The sequence below is a fragment of the Chiloscyllium plagiosum genome, chromosome 18, assembly GCF_004010195.1.
Source record: "Chiloscyllium plagiosum isolate BGI_BamShark_2017 chromosome 18, ASM401019v2, whole genome shotgun sequence".
NCBI classification, from domain to species: domain Eukaryota; kingdom Metazoa; phylum Chordata; class Chondrichthyes; order Orectolobiformes; family Hemiscylliidae; genus Chiloscyllium; species Chiloscyllium plagiosum.
Window position 1 is genome coordinate 20094884 of NC_057727.1, and position 18491 is coordinate 20113374.

An 18491-nucleotide genomic window follows, 5' to 3' on the forward strand; every position below is an offset into this window, starting at 1 on the left:
GTGTTAGATAGATGGTAATTCACACGTGAAATAGTTTTCCGGTGCAGTTAAGATACCAGTGTGGATTTTTTAATGTCCTATGCTCCTGAAAGTTTGGCTATAAACTTGTTTACCACATCAGTCCAATTCGAGCCCTGTCTGATGTTGGGCCTTTTACTTTTCTTTCATGACAATTTTTTTAACTTGGTTGGGAATGTTTTGGGGCAAAATTATGTGGCCCTGAGAAGTTATTTAAAAAAATTAAAGGTAAGTGAATTCTGCTTTGCAAAGCATGTCCAATGTTGAGAGGCATTATCAGGGGAATCTTACATACACTTACTTCTGGTTGAGTGAAACTGTTGATGTTTGATGTTCAAAATGAAATAGAAACTCCTCAGAACACTTTCATTGGCTTTGTTATGGACAAGACCAAGCCTCCACAAAATATATTAAGATAGTCTAGGCCCTGACCTTTTCTTATTTTACAAGTAATTAGAAGGCATTGCGTTCCAGATGCAATTGCATTAGCCAAACTATTGAATTTAAGTCAAACACACCTTTTTGTTTTACACTGCACTTAAAATACAGACAAAATAAAAATAAAAAAAGCTTAACTGTAATTCTATTGAAATGCTTCACAAAATAATATATTAATTGCTACAAATCAACAGTTCCAATATAGTAACCTTCCATAAATACACGCGTTGGCAAAGGCAAATTCAGTAAATAGATTGTCTCACATGCAATTCTAGAAATAGGAAGAGTACCCCAGCTTTTAGCTGTAACCAAGAGAGGAATCAGAGCTTCCACAACCAGCTTTAAACCCACAACTGCTACTGAAGGTTAAAACTTATGAGAAAAATCCAAGGAGGTTGCCCCCCCCCCCCCCCCCCACCCACCGCCGCCCTGGCTGCTTCGATTGTTCTAACTTAATTTTTAAAATCCAAGACCTCTCAAGCTGTTTACTTTATTGGCTTTGAGCAGTCTGCTCGTTGCATCTGATTCAATGTTCTTAAAAAAATCAGCACAAAATACACATCTTAAAGCCATAATATTATCACAGCTTTGTGATTGAAAGTTACCCACAGCTCAACATGAATCATAACAAGTCTTCATTATTTTAATGGAAGAAAACCAAATTGCCAGACCAGCATAATTTTACTACCTTTGTATTTAGGTTATTGGCTGTACAATTAATCCACTCATAATCGGGTAGAGTTGGTATGCAAGTACAAAAGAAATTACGCAAGTTAGCAGTTTAATTTTATTTTAGACTTTTTGTTCAGTGCATTATGTATTTATGCCACTAGGTGGAACCATTTAATTTGACTTGTTCTCAACTCTTTGTAGAAGGTGTTTTGAGCAAGACTTAATTTTGATAGTCCTTTGCTAAAAGGGTCTAGTGCATACCTCTGGTTACATCTCACTTCTTGGCATGTTATTGGAACCTGATTAAATATGGAAGTACAATAAATTCTTTACTGCTGCAAGACCTAGAAACGCATCATGATGGGAATGTGTAGCTGGAAGTTGCCTTCTGAAAAAAAATGTTAGTCTGCTGAATTTTACCTATGCTCTGGAGACAGGTTGGATGGTAGAAAGGGGTCAGATGGCATGTCTGACATCTTTCTGTTGCTTTGCCAGCAGGAGCTAAGATGGCAGATAAGCCACCTAACTGGAGCCTAACTTGAAGCACATAACTATTGATGTTCTTGTTTATGTCAGGCATTGCGCCTGTGCCAGGCAGAGGAAGGGGGAGTATACTGTATGGGAAGACAGTATAGAAAAACAAATAGACCGGGCTCTTTGGGTGTCTGTGGAGAGGTGAACTCCTCTTATTGGCACTTTCTGGCCATGGAGGGACTTCCATAGCAGCAGTAGCCTCCTCCCTCTTCAGTGCAGCCTGGTCATCAGAAGAGGAGTTTCAGTGGACAAGACAACTCAAACAACTACAAATCCCCTCAGCCCTCATCACAGGTACTGGTTATCAAAGTATCTACAACCTCCGGGCTCAGTCCCAGCAATGCCCATTATTTGTAGTGGCATTGCTGAGGCCGCTGAACAACTGTTTCTCAGTTGGCTTGATAGCTCTTGAGTCAGGGCCACTGCCCTTTATGGAGACAGCATTCTCATCTATGGAGATAGAAGGCCAATGGCAGGAACTTAGATACTTGCTACCAGCAAAAGATTGTCCAAAATCCCATTGTCTGCTGATGCCTCAGTTGTAATAGTCAGCGGATATTTAAGGTGTAGAACTGAAAGTTGGAAGGGGAGGAAGCTCCTTTTAATTGACAAAAAGGATATTGAAAAAAAGGAAACCGGCATTTCCTTTGTAAAACAATCCCTCAGCATTCTTACTGAAATTTCTGTTTCTGCTGTAGAGAACCTAGTTGAAGTGTATTTCAATATTCAGTGTAAATCAGTAGATACTATTTGATGTCACTTTTGACAACTCCTTCCATTGCTTTGCTGATAATTGGGAATAACCTGATAGGCAGTAAATGGCCAGGTTGAATCTGCCCTATGATTCATGGAATTAAATTTTGGTAAAAACTTTTGTATCCCTCCCCTCCGTTCGATTTGATTTTTGGAACTGAGTCCAGAGGGAGTGGTGTATAATTTGACTTTAGGAACTTGACTTCATGTTTTATCATAAACGAATTATGTGTTTCTTGTCCTCAACTTGGGATTTAAGAGGAGAATTGCAATGAAGTTGTAGGTAATGCAGTTGGTAGGAAAGAGTGAAAGATGAATACTATATGATGTGTGAGCAGAAGCACGCGATTCATCCCATTGAGTCTGCTCTTTCATTTAATAATATCTTGGCTGATCTGATAGTCCTCAATTTCATTTTCCAACTTTGTACCCATTTGTGGGCGGTACGGTGGCACAGTGGTTAGCACTGCTGCCTCACAGCGCCAGAGACCCGGGTTCAATTCCCGACTCAGGCGACTGACTGTGTGGAGTTTGCACGTTCTCCCCGTGTCTGCGTGGGTTTCCTTAATCTAATCTAATCTAATCCTCAATTCTTTGACAAAGGGTCAGTTAGACCTGAAACGTCAGCTCTTTTCTCTCCTTACAGATGCTGCCAGACCTGCTGAGATTTTCCAGCATTTTCTCTTGGTTTCAGATTCCAGCATCCGCAGTAATTTGCTTTTATCCTTAATTCCCTTACTGACTTAAAAATTTCACTATCTGAGCTTTAAATATGCTTAAATACCTCGCTTCAACAGCCTTCTGTGATAAAGAATTTCACAGATTCACTACCCTCCGAGAAGAAATTCCTCCTCATCTGTGTCCTAACCGTATGACCTCTCTGGTCCTCGACTGTCCCAGAAGGCGAAGCTGCCTATCAAACCCCCTCAGAATCGTGTACATTTCCATAAGGTCACCTCTTATTCATTCTTCTAAACTCCAAAGAGTACTGACCAACCACTCCTGATAAGAAAAAACCTCCATACACAGGATCAACCTAATGAACCTTCTCTGTACAGCTTGCAATGCCAGTAAACCTTTCCTTATCTTGGCCTCAAAGCTAATTACAATATTCCATTTCTAATCTAACTAGTATCTTATATAATTTCAGCAAGACTTCCCTGTTTTGTACTCTATTTCCTTTAAAAAAAAAGGCCAGCACTGCTTTTGCCTTTCCTTTTACCTGCTGAACTTGAATGCCATCATTTTGTGATTTATGCACAAGCGCTTCTAGATACCTCTGTCCTGTAATTTTCTTCAATCTAATGATGTTCAGCTTCTCAATTCTTCCTGCCAAAATGCATAACTTCACATTTTCCTACATTATATTTCATCTGCTAAGTTTTTGCCCACTCGCTTAATCTGTCTGTCACTCAGTAGACTCCTTGTGTCATTCTTACCACTTCCCTACCAACCCATTTTCATGTAACTTGAAAATTTGTCTATAGTACATTCACTTCCACCATCCAAGTCATTAATATATATTGTAAGAAATTGTGATGCCAGAACCGATCTCTGTACCATCCCACCTATTACAGTTGTCCATTCTAAAAATGTACCCCCTTATCCCAACTCTCCATTTCCACTTTGTTGGTTAATTCTCTATCCATGCTAATCTACCAACACCATGGGCTTCTAACTTGAGAAGCCTAATACATGGTATGCATAGCCTTTTGAAAATCCAATCTATTATATCCAATGCTTTTCCTTTAATCTGCTGGTTGCTTTCTCAAAGAATTCTAATAAATTTTTTCAGCATGATTTCCCCTGATGAAGTGATGATGACTCTGATGATATTATGTATTTCTAAATGCTCTGCTATTGCATCCTGTACGTTTTCCCAATAACAACCATTGAGCTAAGTGATCTATAGTTAACTTTTTTTTCTCTTGCCCCCTTTCAAATGTTACCTTTTTTTTAACTCTTTCCCTTTTTGTTGTGGTGCTGTTCGCTGAGCTGGGAATTTGTGTTGCAGACGTTTCGTCCCCTGTCCAGGTGACATCGTCAGTATTTGGGAGCCTCCTGTGAAGCGCTCCTGTGATGTTTCCTCCGGCATTTATATTGGTTTGTCTCTGCCACTTCCGGTTGTCAGTTCCAGCTGTCCGCTGCAGTGGCCGGTATATTGGGTCCAGGTCGATGTGTTTGTAGCGGACAGCTGGAACTGACAACCGGAATATAAAGCCAGAGGAAACATCACAGCAGCGCTTCACAGGAGGCTCCCAAGCACTGAGGATGTCACCTAGACAGAGGACGAAACATCTGCAACACAAATTTCCAGCTCGGCGAACAGAACCACAACAACGAGCACCGAGCTACAAATCTTCTCACAAACTCTTTCCCTTTTTGAATAACAGTGTTGCATTGGCACTTTCTAATCCATCAGTATCTAAGGATTTCTGAATTTTACTGGACTACAATGCAACGTTCTTGTTCAGGGGACCTATCAGATTTTTAGTCCTGTTAGTTTTCCTACTACTTTTTCCCATGCAGAGGCACAGTTGAACGATTGAAGAGAGTTCACAAGTCTCGAACTATCTCTCTATCCAATCTTTGAAGCACCACCTGCCCTACATGTGACAGACTCTGTAAATTACATATAGGACTCACTTTACTGTCCTAGCACAGCATACAGGTTTGGACTATTGTGGCAAGAAAGAGCTTTAAATTGAGGGGTGATAGATATAGGACAGATGTCAGAGGTAGTTTCTCTACTCAGAGGGTAGTAGGGGCGTGGAGTGCCCTGCCTGCAACAGTGGTAGTCTCCCAACTTTAAGGGCATTTAAATGGTCATTGGATAAACATATGGATGAAAATGGAATAGTGTAGGATAGATAGGCTTCAGATTGGTTCCACAGTTCAGCGCAACATCAAGGCCTGTACTGCGCTGTAATGTTGTATGTTCTATGAACCTGAGTGAAACAAGTCATCATCGATCTTGAGGCACTACTTCAGAATAAGGAAAAAGATTTTTCAAATACAAAGATTAATTGGCATAGTTCTGAAGTGCCTCGAGTCATGGATTTACAAATTAGAAAGTGACAGAAATGAACTGTTACATGCAATTGCCTTAAACAACCAACAATGACTTATTTTTGTCTGTCAAATCATTGAACCATTGTGTTCTGAATCTGGTGTCTGAATTTAGTGGTCACAATATGTCTGTTGACACCATGTTCAAATCCAATGGTAATTCAGAACTAGAATTGAGTTACAGAATAGTCAAAAACCAAAAACATTTGGCTTCTATGTTAGTTCATAAAATCTCTGTGAAAAGAGAATGGTGCTGTTCCCTGAGGAATTGAGTTTTGGATTCAAATTCTTACTGCTTATCCGCTATTGTGTAGACTCGACTATCTGCTTGACTTTGTGCTTGTTTCTCCCTATCAGTTTAATCTTCAAATTTCTATTTTAAACAGGTTGAAACCCAAGTAATACCACATTGCCATGGGTTTTTACTTCAGTGATGTTCACTGCAGTCTGTTATTTTTCAAAAAACAGTAGTGCAATTTACCATTGGAGAAGTGGGAATATAATCTTGCTTTATAATGTGTTCATCACCAAAAATCATCATTGCACTGAGTTCAAACAATTATGGCTCAGGACTATCGAAAATATTAAACTTCAACTGATTTAACAGAGAAATGCTTCTATTACCCTAATTGAATCATTTAATCTGCTTTCACCATTTCTTCGTATAGGGTACCAGAATTTGTCAGAGAAAAGAGGTTTGGAAATTGGTTGAAGGATGCACGTGATTGGGCAATTTCTCGAAATAGATACTGGGGAACTCCCATCCCTTTATGGGTTAGTGAAGACTTTGAGGAGGTGAGTAATTAAGTGAACCACCATAATCATATATCTGAAGAAAACAAAAAAATAAGTTCCCAGAGATCTTAACATGTTTCTAAGGTACTTTAAAATAAATGAATCGTAACTGCAAATTTCCTGATGATCATGTCAATTTGACCAAACTGAAGTCTGATTTTTGAGTAGTATGCATTAGTGCTGTATGCAAGTAACCCTTCTTTTCTCATTACCCCATCTTCAGTTTCTAATGTAGGCTACCCTGTGTAGTTATATATCAGCATTTTTTTTTATAAAGGGGAGGGAAGTAAGTAAGGGAATCCTCATTGTGCAATTTTCAGGCAGCTGCTGATGTAACATTATTAAAGGCTAAGTGGACCTGCTTGTCCTGTTGGAAACTAGTAATGTCTGACTTGGCAATACCAACATTGAAAATAAAAATGGGGATACATTTGATGCAAATTATCCCAAAAGAATATCCTGCTGCAACCATGTAATCTCCTGAATGATGTAAAATATTCAGACAGGTTACCGTAGGACGATTAAAAAATAGGAAAAAGAGCAGGCTATTCAGCCTCTCAAGCCTGCTCCATCATTCAATGTGATCATGGCTGATCCAATGACTTTCTTCAAGTCCACCTCCCTGTCCTTTCCACATTATCCTTGATTCTCTTATTCTTAAAGAATCTATCTAACTCAGCTTTAAATATGCACAAGGACTCTTGTCCAACAGCTCTCTGTGGCAAGAAGTTCCATAGACTCTCGACCTTTTGAGAGAAGAAATTCCTCCTCATCTTGGTCTTAAATTGGTGCCCCTTTATTCTGAGACCATGCACTCTGGACCTAGATTCTCCTTTGAGTGGAAACATCCTCTCATCATTTACCCTGTGAAGACCCTTATGATTCTGATATGTTTCAATCAGATCCGCTCTCATTCTTCGAAACTCTAGAGACTAGAGTCCCAACCTATTTAGCCTTTACTCGTAAAACAGTACTTCCATACCAGGGCAGCTCACACCTTAAATGCATTATTTAGGCCGACATGACACCAATTGTTAAAGTTCACTTGAGAATGTAACTTTTAAAAAAAAAAAGTTCTATGATTTACATATTAGATTAGATTACATTATAGTGTGGAAACAGGCCCTTTGGCCCAACAAGTCCACACCGACCCGCCGAAGCGAAACCCACCCATACCCCTACATTCACCCGTTACCTAACACTACGGGCAATTTAGCATGGCCAATTCACCTGACCCTGCACATCTTTGGACTGTGGGAGGAAACCGGAGCACCCGGAGGAAACCCACGCAGACACGGGGAGAACGTGCAAACTCCACACAGTCAGTCGCCTGAGGCGGGAAGTGAACCCGGGTCTCAGGCGCTGTGAGGCAGCAGTGCTAACCACTGTGCCACCGTGCCCCATATGAAAGAACTGAAACCAACATGTTCATTCTAAAAGATAAGAGACTTAACAAACAATCCAGGTCTTTTTCAATATATAATTTCAGTTACATCACACTGTAAAGTTTTGCTATAAATTCTGTGTCTTATGATCTTATACTCCACAACTATCTGATGAAGGAGCAGAGCTCCGAAAGCCAGTGCTTCCAAATAAACCTGGTGTTGTGTGATTTTTAACTCCTTACCAGAAATTATTCTAAGGAGCCTTCTTTAAACTGCTGCCAGTGAAATGATGCCTTCAACAAAGGGAATCATAATTGCTCACCATACTCCAGATGCAGTCACACCAGCACCTTGTACAGTTGCAGTAAGACTTCCCTAATCTTACACTCCAATTCTCTTGAAATAAGGCCAGCATTGCAGTAGCCTTGCTGGTTGCCTGCTGCACCTGTGTGCTAGCTTTCTGTATTTTGTGCACAAGTATCCTTAAGTCCCTTTGTGTTTGCAGCTTCCTGCATTTTGTCTTCATTTAAATAATATTCTGTTCTTTTGTTCTCCTTTCCAAAATGAGCAACTTCACATTTTCCCACATTATAATCCATTTGCCAACTTTTTGCCCACTTATCTAACCTATCACACCGTGAACTGTATCCCCCTCTCTCATAATCGACCTTTCCTCCTATTTTTGGTTGTCTGCAAATTCGGCGATAGAGTATTCACTTCCTTCCTCCAAGTCATTAACATTAACAGAACACTTGAAAAATCTTGAGGTCAATTAGAGTCATAATGATTTTTTAAATAGGAAATCATGTTTAAGTAATTTATGAGACTTGTTTGAGTAAGTAACAAACAGAGTAGATAAAGGAGACCCAGTAGGGATTGCCAGAAGGTACCTGACAAGGTATCACATCAAGGTTTTTACAAACTAAGTGTTTGTGGTATTGGTGTAATCTATCAGCAAGGATAAAAGATTGGTTCACTTAGAAAGTTGAGGATTGGTATAAATAGGTCATGTTCAGGATGGCAGGATATGACAAGAGCCATGATTGTACATGATAGCAGTGCAGGCAAAAGAGGTCAGTTGGCTTTCTTCTGCTCCTAATTTGTGTAATGATCATCTGTTGTTATTTTTGGATACTTCTCGTTGTGGATTGAAATGGGAAAGGGAATGTATTTTTAAAATAAAAACAAGGATTATTTATGCAATCACAGCACTTGCAGGTTACTGACACTTAATGGAAGTGCTGTTTACATTGCTGTTTATGCAAGTAGTGGGTTGAAGGCTAATGCAAGCAAGTTGCAGCCGGGGAATTCATACGAAGGGAGATTTGGCCAACAGCAGGTAGCTGTTTAAGTTTGATTTATTTTTGTTGCATAGACTGAGATACAGTGAAAACTGTTGTTTTGTGTGCTATACTGGCAGATCATAGCATACAAAGTGCATCAGGGTAGCAGAACAGAATACAGAGTATAGTGTTACAGCTGCAGAGAAGGGGCAGAGAGAGAACAAAATTAATATTTTAGAGGCCTATTCAAAAGTCTGATAACAGTGGGCAAGAAGCTGTTCTTGAATCTGCTTGTACATGTATTCAAACTTGTTTGGCTTCTGCCTGATGGTAGATGGTGGAAGAGAGTATAACCGAGGTGGGAGGGGTCTTTGATTATGTTGGTTGCTTTCCCAAGGCAGCAGGAAGTGTAGATGGAGTCAGTGGGTGGAAAGCTGGTTGGCATGATGACTTGGCTGTATTCACAACTCTGTAGTTTCTTACGGTCTTGGGAAGAACGGTTTGCCTACCAGACTGTGATGCATCCAGGTATGATGCCTTCTATGATGCAACTATAAAAATTAGTAAGAGATTTTGTGGGCATGCTGAATTTCTTAGCCTCCCAAGGAAGTAGAGGCATTATTGCGCCTTCCTGACTGTCACGTGGACAAGGACAAATTGTTAGCGATCATCCCTCCCAGGAATTTGATGCTCTTGACCATCTCAACCTCTGTTCCATTGATGCAGACAGGGCGTGCGCTCCACTCTGCTTCCTGAAGTCCATGACCAGTTTCTTCATTTTGCTGACATTGATGGAGAGATTGTTGTCTTTACTGTCTCGTCCTTGTTTGAGATCCAACCTACAATAGTGGTGCCATCAGCAAGCTTATAAATGGAGTTGGGGCGGAATTTGGCCACTCTTTTGTGAGTATAAGGAGTATAATTGGGTGCTAAGTATGCAGGTTTGTGGGCACTGGTCTTGAGGATTATCATAGAGGAGGTGTTGTCACCAATTCTTACTGATTGCAGCCTATGGATCAGGAAGTCAAGGATCCAGTTACAGGCGGGAGAATTTGGAGATAAGTTGTTTGTAATTATGGTATTGAAGGCAGGGCTGTAGTCAATAAGTAGGAGCCTAATAGAAGTATCCTTGATATCTAGATGTTCCAGAGATGAGTGAAGGGCCAGGGAGATGGTACCTGCCATGGACCTGATTGGAGTATGGAAGGATGTTTAGTTGTTGATGACAAAGACCTTCTGCCTGTCAATAATGATGTGATTGACTCTCAGATAGCTAGACAGCTTGTGGAAATGAACAATATAACCAAAAGCATTAAGACCTCCAGAAGAAGGTTCTTCTCTCTGGAGTAAAAACCACCAAATCCCTGAGGGATGTCGAGTCAACCTTTCCTCACCAGTTGCTGTAAGCTGTGGCTTTTAACCAATAAGTCAGCGACTTTAGAAGTTATGAACCTGTTGCTCTGTGCTTCCTGCAAACGGGAAATGCCGAGAGAAGAGAGATTGAAGAGTAGCAAGCCTGGTGACTGAAAAAAATTGTCTTAGTGAACCCTGTGGATAGAGACAATTAAACTGTTGTCTCAGTTTGCCCTGCCACTCAGGATATCATTTTTTTTTCCCGTCTGGCTGTGTATGTGTAGGGGAAGATTTTCAAGGGGTTTAGAGTTTTAACCAGTAGAGTTCTGTGCTGTCAGTTTTACCAGCAGCTGAAATTGATTTATTTTTAATAAATGGTCATTCTTGTTAATAACAAAAACCTGGTCTATGCTTTCATTTAAAAAGAACTGGGTCAAAATTACAGGTAAATTGAGGAATTTTGCATAATTTGATAACATTTTTGACTTTTGTGATGACTCCGAAAAAGCTGAGCTTGATTTGTAGTGCACTACCCAGTGAGGCGTGATATTTGCATGTGTGTTCTTTACATGAGATGCACTAGAATCCTGACTGTTTACTGTTGACTCTGAATTGCAATCTAGCTCAAGGTGATATCATGAAATTCTTGATGTTCTATCTGTGAAAAAAACTCCCAAAATAAAACCTTGAGCAGCCTGAAGCTAAATCCCGACAGTCAGAGGGCCACAACTGAAAAAAATCTTTCATGCCCACTGCAGAGTGGAACATTTACAGAAACTGCTCTGCTTGCCATATTTATCTGATTTAGCTGGTGAAATTGTCTTTTGTAATTTTGCCTTTTCACTTTATTTCTCCCTACGCCTGTACCCAGAATAGAGAATATATCCACACCCAGAAAAGAGAATATATCAAAATTATGATTGAAACTTTAATCTGGTGCTGATCAACAAGTCAAGATGATAGATTTGTGCTTCATATTTGAAAATTATTTTTAATTTGCAGAGGGACATATTTCATTGGGGACGAAACTAAAGCATATTTTTAATTAATTACAGCCACTATTCAACACAATGTGTAACGATGCAATAATTTAGAGCTGCAAGATTGGAACAAAATCATTCTTTTATAGTAGACTCAGTAATTTGGAGCCATAGAAGTCTATGGTATTCCAAAGCACTGTTTCTGATTGACCACCTAGCCTAGTTTCCTTGTTGAGATGAAAGGAGTGTAGATGTCATTGGGTGCCTTGCCAATATGCCATAATAATAAGTTTTATAATTTTACCCAGTTGGTTGCATTTCAACAGTATGTCTATATATATATTTTGAACATTGGTTATTGCTAGCACCCAAGTGAGTTCTCTATTCAAGTCAAAGATTGTTGTGCACTCACCATAATAAAGCAAAGAGAATATAAAGATGAATGAGTAATTTACATATTCCTGCATATGATAGTTTCTGAGGTAAGAAAAAACAAATTGCTGAATGTCGTTTGTATTTTATTGATGCATCTTACCGTAAGGTTTATAATCTGAATTATATGCCAACTGGGTTTCCCTGCTTGTTGCCATTCTGTGTGATTATACTTAGTCAGAATTGCTTCATTCAAATTGTTTCTGTTGATTATTGTCATAATATTTTTGGTGTACAGGAATGCTCTGTCAAGAAAAATATTATTCTTTTGTCAGGTGGTATGTGTGGGATCAGTGGCAGAATTGGAGGAGCTGAGCGGAATTAAAGTTGAAGACCTTCATCGTGAAAGGTGACGCTTCTTTTTAAATGTGTATATTATCGATGTTCTGTTAATTTTGTTTTGCTTTTTTTCATTTGCCTAGTCAGATGGTTAACTTTGACTCCAAAACATAAATGTGCTGAGGTGAACTTTAGTTAGTCGTATCAAATTGTAATTGGATTAGTATGACCTGTTGTCTGACCAGATTGAATGCACTCTTGGCTCAGTCAAAAGCTGAGAATTGAAGTCCCAGTCCAGAGTCAGGAGCGCAAGTCATGTTATCCATGATTGAGCTTGTAGCACTGTCGCTGCTGAGTCAGAGATTTGTAGGTTTAAGATACACTCAGAGGTTTGAAAGCTTGTGGAACAGAAAATAAGCAGGAGCTTGAGGATCTGCTGATGTATCGGTCATAGCATTGTTTGGAACAGGCTTCACACAGTTACCCTAACCATGATCCTTGCCCTCAAATGAAAGCAAGATATCCCGCGGCACTATTTTGATGATGAGCAGGGCAGTGATCCCTCGTGTTGTACAAATAATTATTCCTCCAGCAACATCAAAAGGATAAACTATTTAATTGTTATTACATTGCTACTTAGTGTTCCTTGTGTGCTAATTGACTGCCATATTTCCCTGTAGTGACTGAATTTCAAAGTAATTTCTGAATTGTAAATTACACTGGAAAGTTGACGAAAAGGACTGTTTAAGTGCAATATTGTCTTCAGTTCACAAATTACCATGTATCATCTGAAGAAGTTCGTACTTTATACATTGATTTTGGCTTTCTAATTTGATTAGACCTCAAACTATGTGCTGTAAATAGAATAGCCAGCAACAGCAATTTTATATCAAACTTTGAATATATCAAATGTTAGGGAATGAGCAATTGTCCAATAATCATTATATCTACTACTGGATGTTACTTGGGTTGTGCACCATATCTTTGCTTGAAACAGAAAATTGCAATATTGTTTTTCACAGATTAATGTAAATAGATTTATTTGCAGATAGAACAATCCACTTGAACTGTTAGATATAGCAAAATACTGGTGTGAAGATAGAATCCATCAAACCATGGTGTAAATTGCCCTTTCAGAATGCCAAGGTCATAAGAATAGTAGTAGGCCTTTGGCACATTGATCTGCTCTGCCATTTATGAAAATCATGATGAGTTTGATGGTGGCCTTAATTTTACCTTCCTGTCTTTCCTCATAACATTGCTTCTCCTTCATTTCTGTCTTCAAATCACTCCTTTTTTTTACTATATTTTGCAAAATCATCCTACACCCACAGAACAACCTCTTTATGGTTATTCATAGTATTTTTACATAGGCATTTTCTGCTGTACTTGTGAATGTAGGTAATCACACTAGATATGTACAAACAAGGAGAGAAGCATCCCTTGAAAATTGGAACTAAATCACATCAGAGCACCCTGCAATTATAAAATCTGTGGCCTTCATTTCAATTATATGATGTTGTGCAAGATTGAGTGGTTACAAAAGACGATGTGGCACTCACCTGTTTGAGTCATATCTTGCTCATACAATAATTAGGTGGTGATATACATTAGACTATCATAACAAACAGACAAAATAATATAAACTCAGCATGTCTGGCATTATCTGTGGAGAAAGAAGCTATCATAACTTTCTCTTCCATGTCCAACATTTTCTCTGGATAAAAATGCAAGTTGGAAAAATGTGCAAAATACAATTTTATGTGTAAGCTGCAGATTAAAAATCGTTCTCGCATCAGCATTATTTGTGGATCTAAGTAAAATTACTCTGTTGCCTAATTGTTGAGTGATAATATTGAAGGAGAAATTACAGACATGTTACATTATTGCTGCTGAACCATGCAGATCATGAGGATTCTGTCTTCAATACCCAGACTAGGTGGTAACTTCCAACCCCATTATTTGAGGATTGTAACGTATATCCATGTTCTTGGAGCAGGAAGCAGGAGTAGCATTGCATATTAATTGTTTTGAAACATATTTAAAAAACACTCTGTAAGCTTCGCCTTTGGCTTTGCTATATTACTGTAGTTGGTGAAATAGCTTATTGAATGTTCTCTGTATGTTCTGTGTCCATGTATTCAGAATGAATGCTTGGGCTCGGATAATGAAGGTATGCTACCACTTGTAGAACCATACCTGAGTATATTTTCTATATCTTTCAAAAAATTATTTGTAATGCAGAAATGATATGTTTTATTTGTATCGCATTTCTTTAGCCTCAGGATATCCCACAGTACCTTACAGCTAATGAAGCACTTTAAAAGAACAGTCATTGTTGGGATACAGAAAATGTATGGTGTTTATGGTCATAAATGTGCTTCCTGCAGAGTGCAACACTTGCTTATTGTTAATTGTCTTTTCAAACTTTTCATTGATACATTGATCATTATGTTCCAGTGTGGATAACATCACAATCCCATCACACTGTGGAAAAGGTGTTCTGAAACGGGTTCCTGAGGTCTTCGATTGCTGGTTTGAAAGTGGAAGTATGCCATATGCTCAGGTCCACTATCCTTTCGAAAACAGAAGAGAGTTTGAAGACACCTTTCCAGCAGATTTCATTGCTGAAGGAATTGACCAAACAAGAGGATGGTAAATAAATAATTGCTACAGTAGCAATTCAGTTGTTGTTTTGTGATTAATTCCATAAACTTACACTATTCAAATGGATACAGTACGATTGAAACTAACAGTTACCTCAAATTTGAAATTTCATGACTTTTGGTGAATTGTCCAAGGGCGAGAATAGACCATTTTTCTCCTCTTGTGACCAGTTACTGTAAATCACATTTCCAGGCCATGTAAGCCTGGGTTAAGTTCTTTCTGTACTACCATGAAAGTACATCTTCACCCTAGACACTCAGCTATGCTTTTTACTGTACCTATATATTTTGATTTTCCTGACGTTTATCTTAATGGTCTCCAAGTGAGATTTCACAAATAATGTAAAACTTTAGTTTGCTTGAGTACTTTAAATCTCTATTTATTTTCCAGTTTCCTACATTCAAGCAATGTTGAAAATGTTCAACATATAATGGAGCAATATAGTTGAAGACTAACTTAAACTTACAATTAATTGATCCCATATTTTGAATCAAAAATGCTACATTTCAGATTAAATCATTTCTCTGTAACTGAGAAAATAGGCTTTAGAATTGCTGTTTAGTCACTTTTTGTTAGATTAAACAGCTAACTATAGTGATTTGTGAAATTCTTTCTTTCTGTGAAGATGTTAGAGTTTGTAAAATGTTACAACCCCTGTAGATGTCAATATCTCTTCTAAAAATCAATGCATGTTTTTCTCAACTCCAACTTCAATTACGGAGGGACAAGATTTAACATTTTAAGACTTCTCCTGCAGCAAATAAAATAAATGAATGTAGATCTGGTAAAACTGATGCCCATGACATTCCTGATGAATGGCTTATGCCTGAAATGTCAATTCTCCTGCTCCTCAGATGCTACCTGACCTGCTGTGCTTTTGTAGCACCACACTTTTCGACTAGTAACTCAGAGACCCAATTAATATACTGTGTACTCCGATTCGAATCTCACCACAGCAGATAAACTGAATATCATAAACATTTATGGTCTAATAATGACCATGAAACCATTGTCAGTGGTTGTAGAAGCCTATCTGGTTTACTAATATCCTTTAGGGAAGGAAGCTAGTATCCTTACCTGGTGTGGCCGACATGTGACTTAATGGCCCCTGAAATGATGAACCATTCAGCTGTATCCGTCACTACAAAATCTAAAGGAATGAAACCAGATTCCCTATTTGGCATTGACAAAGATTCTAGATATACCAGCAGTAAAGACAGCCTTGTCAACCCTGCAAAGTTTTCCTTTCTAATATCTGGGTGCTAGTGCCAAAATTGGGAAAACTGTCTCACTGACTTGTCAACTACAGCCAGACATAAGTTCAATTTCATGAGTGTGACTTGCATGCAATCCCCCAGACATCAACACCATCACGAACAGGACAGACCCAACATAGATGGCAGCACAGTGACATAAAGTTGGGACGGAGTCGTCTTAGGATTCCTCAACATTAACTCTTCACCCTAGGAAGGCTCGTGGCACCAAGTCAAACATGGATAAGGAAACCTCCAACTGACGAGCATGTCCCACCCTCAGTATCTGTACTAATCTGGTGTTAGGCACCACTTAAAGGAAGTCTATCTCGTGTAGTACGGTGATAGTGCCACTTCACACAACGGAGGATGCTCTCATTGTGAACAATGGCAAAGGTGCAGAAAATGTACCCAGGGTGGGGCACTTCAAAGTCTATCCCCAAGATTGGCTCAGCAGCACCACTACTGACTGAACTGATTGACTCCAAAAGAATGTTGTTGCTTGATACGATATGTGGCAGATGCTAAGGGAGCTAAAAGGAGGGAAAAGCATATGTACTCCTTGCCAGTCTGCCTGCTACAGATGCAACTGGCTACAACAGTATCTGTAATCGCAGCACAGTCCTTCATATTGTGTGGCACTTTCACTGAGCTACCTGGGAGAGACTTTGAACAGATCAAGCAAATCAAGATGCTGCAGGCCATCAATAGCAGCAGAATCATACACCAAAGCAAACAAACTTCTTCATATGTCACTATTACTACTACATTTCTGTTTCTTCCTCCCACTTGAATGTATTAAAACAATGTGGTCTGTTTGTTCATCGTTCCTGCAGACTCCACTCTCATCTACACAGCTTTAAAATACATCATAACTTTAGGTAGCAGCAGGGACTGATGTTCCTCAATTGAAACCCCTGGGTCCTCATTCCTGCCTCATCTGCGATCACACCCTCCTTTCCCTGGTCATAGGCCGATTTTGAATTATCTAGTCGTGAGGAATGTGACCTCTGGACCATAGTGTCAAGGTAACTTTCTCCTTCTCTGATGTGTCACAATATTTGCAGCTTGGATTCCAGCTCCTCAACACTAAGCTCTACAGTCCTGGCACATTCAATCTTGAACACTGATAGAGAATTAAACAACTCCAAAAGAAGACTAAACAAATATCCCTATCCACAATAATGGAGCAGCCAAGCAAATCAGTGAAAACAATTAAGGTTGAAGCATTTGCAACAATCTTCATCTCAAAGTGCAAATGGATGATACAACTCAGCCCCCTCCAGGAGTCTCCTGTGTCACAGATGTGAGTCTTCAGCCAGTTCAATTCACTCCATGTGGAGCCACTGAATACTGCAAAGGCTTTGGGCCCCGATAATAATATGACAGTAGTTCTGAAGATTTGGGTTCTGGATCTTGCTACATGTCTAGCCAAGCTATTTCAGGTACAGCTACAGCCCTAGCGTCTACCTGATAGGTAAAACATGACAAATCAATCCTGGCCAATAACTGTCCCATCAGTCTACTCTCGATCTTCAGTAAAGTGATGGAAGGTGTCATCAGCAGTACAGTCAAGCAGACTTGCTTAGTAGTAGCCTACTTACTGATATTCGGTCTGTGTTCTGCTGGGCCTCTCAGTTCCTTATCTTATTACAGCCTTATTGAAGACTTGGACAAAACAGCTGAATTCCAGAGATGAGGTGAGAGTGATTGCTCTTGATCCCAAGACCCACATTTGACCATTGTGGCAGCAGGAAGCTCTAACAATCTGGCGTCAATGGGAATCAGGGTGGGGGCGAGATTGTGTTGATTAGAGTTCTATTCCTGGCACATAAGACGATGATTTTGGCTTTTATAGGTATGTCACCTCAGTTGCAGGGCATCTCTGCTGGAGTTCCTCAGAGCAGTATCCTGAGCATTTTCAGCTGCTTCATCCAATGATTTCCCCCCATCACAAGTTCAGAAATGGGGATATTTTTGCTGATAATTGCACAGTATTCTGTACTATTCATGACTATTCAGATCCTGATATTAAAACACAACCACTTTGACCAATATTTGTAACAAAAGGAAAATATTGGTAAGAAAAATGTTTATTGGAGATTGAATACATTTCCTCCAATTTATTGAAGAACCGGATGTATTCTAATGAAATAAACTGCAATACCGACTTTAAATATATTCATACTTTGGATTTTTGAGCAAATAATCTCCATCTAATTGCGTCAATTTTTAAAAAAAATCATTGATTTTAAGTAGAATTACTTAAGTGTAAATGTGTGGCGGTGGTTAGAAATAATTTGTTAATCGTTTGTGGCATTGCACATGAAGGGGAACGCGTCATGTTTTAAAATGAAGCAGGTTTAGAAGTTGGGAGATAATTGACTGGGATGTGTAAATAGTTCAGTCCCCAAGTTAAAATCGTACATTACATTTCCCCCTTTTCATTGTATTTTCATTTAAGTTTCTACATGTGCATTTGTAATGCCTGTCTGAGTTTGTGCTGTAGTGGCATCTTCAATCTAGTGGTGGTGCGAAAGCATTTCCCCTAGCAAGACAGATAACTGGTGACAGAATTGG

The 18491-nt window shown here is 39.2% G+C and overlaps 1 protein-coding gene across 3 annotated transcripts in view; it reads left to right on the forward strand.

Annotated features, from left to right (window-relative positions):
- iars1 (isoleucyl-tRNA synthetase 1) overlaps positions 1-18491 on the forward strand; it is a 190254-nt gene that overhangs the window by 80668 nt on the left and 91095 nt on the right. For all 3 annotated transcript variants that reach the window (XM_043707895.1, XM_043707896.1, XM_043707897.1), the window contains exons 14-16: positions 6153-6279; positions 11988-12061; positions 14452-14646. In XM_043707895.1, the coding sequence (XP_043563830.1) occupies positions 6153-6279; positions 11988-12061; positions 14452-14646 (396 nt within the window). The remainder of the gene's footprint in view (positions 1-6152; positions 6280-11987; positions 12062-14451; positions 14647-18491) is intronic.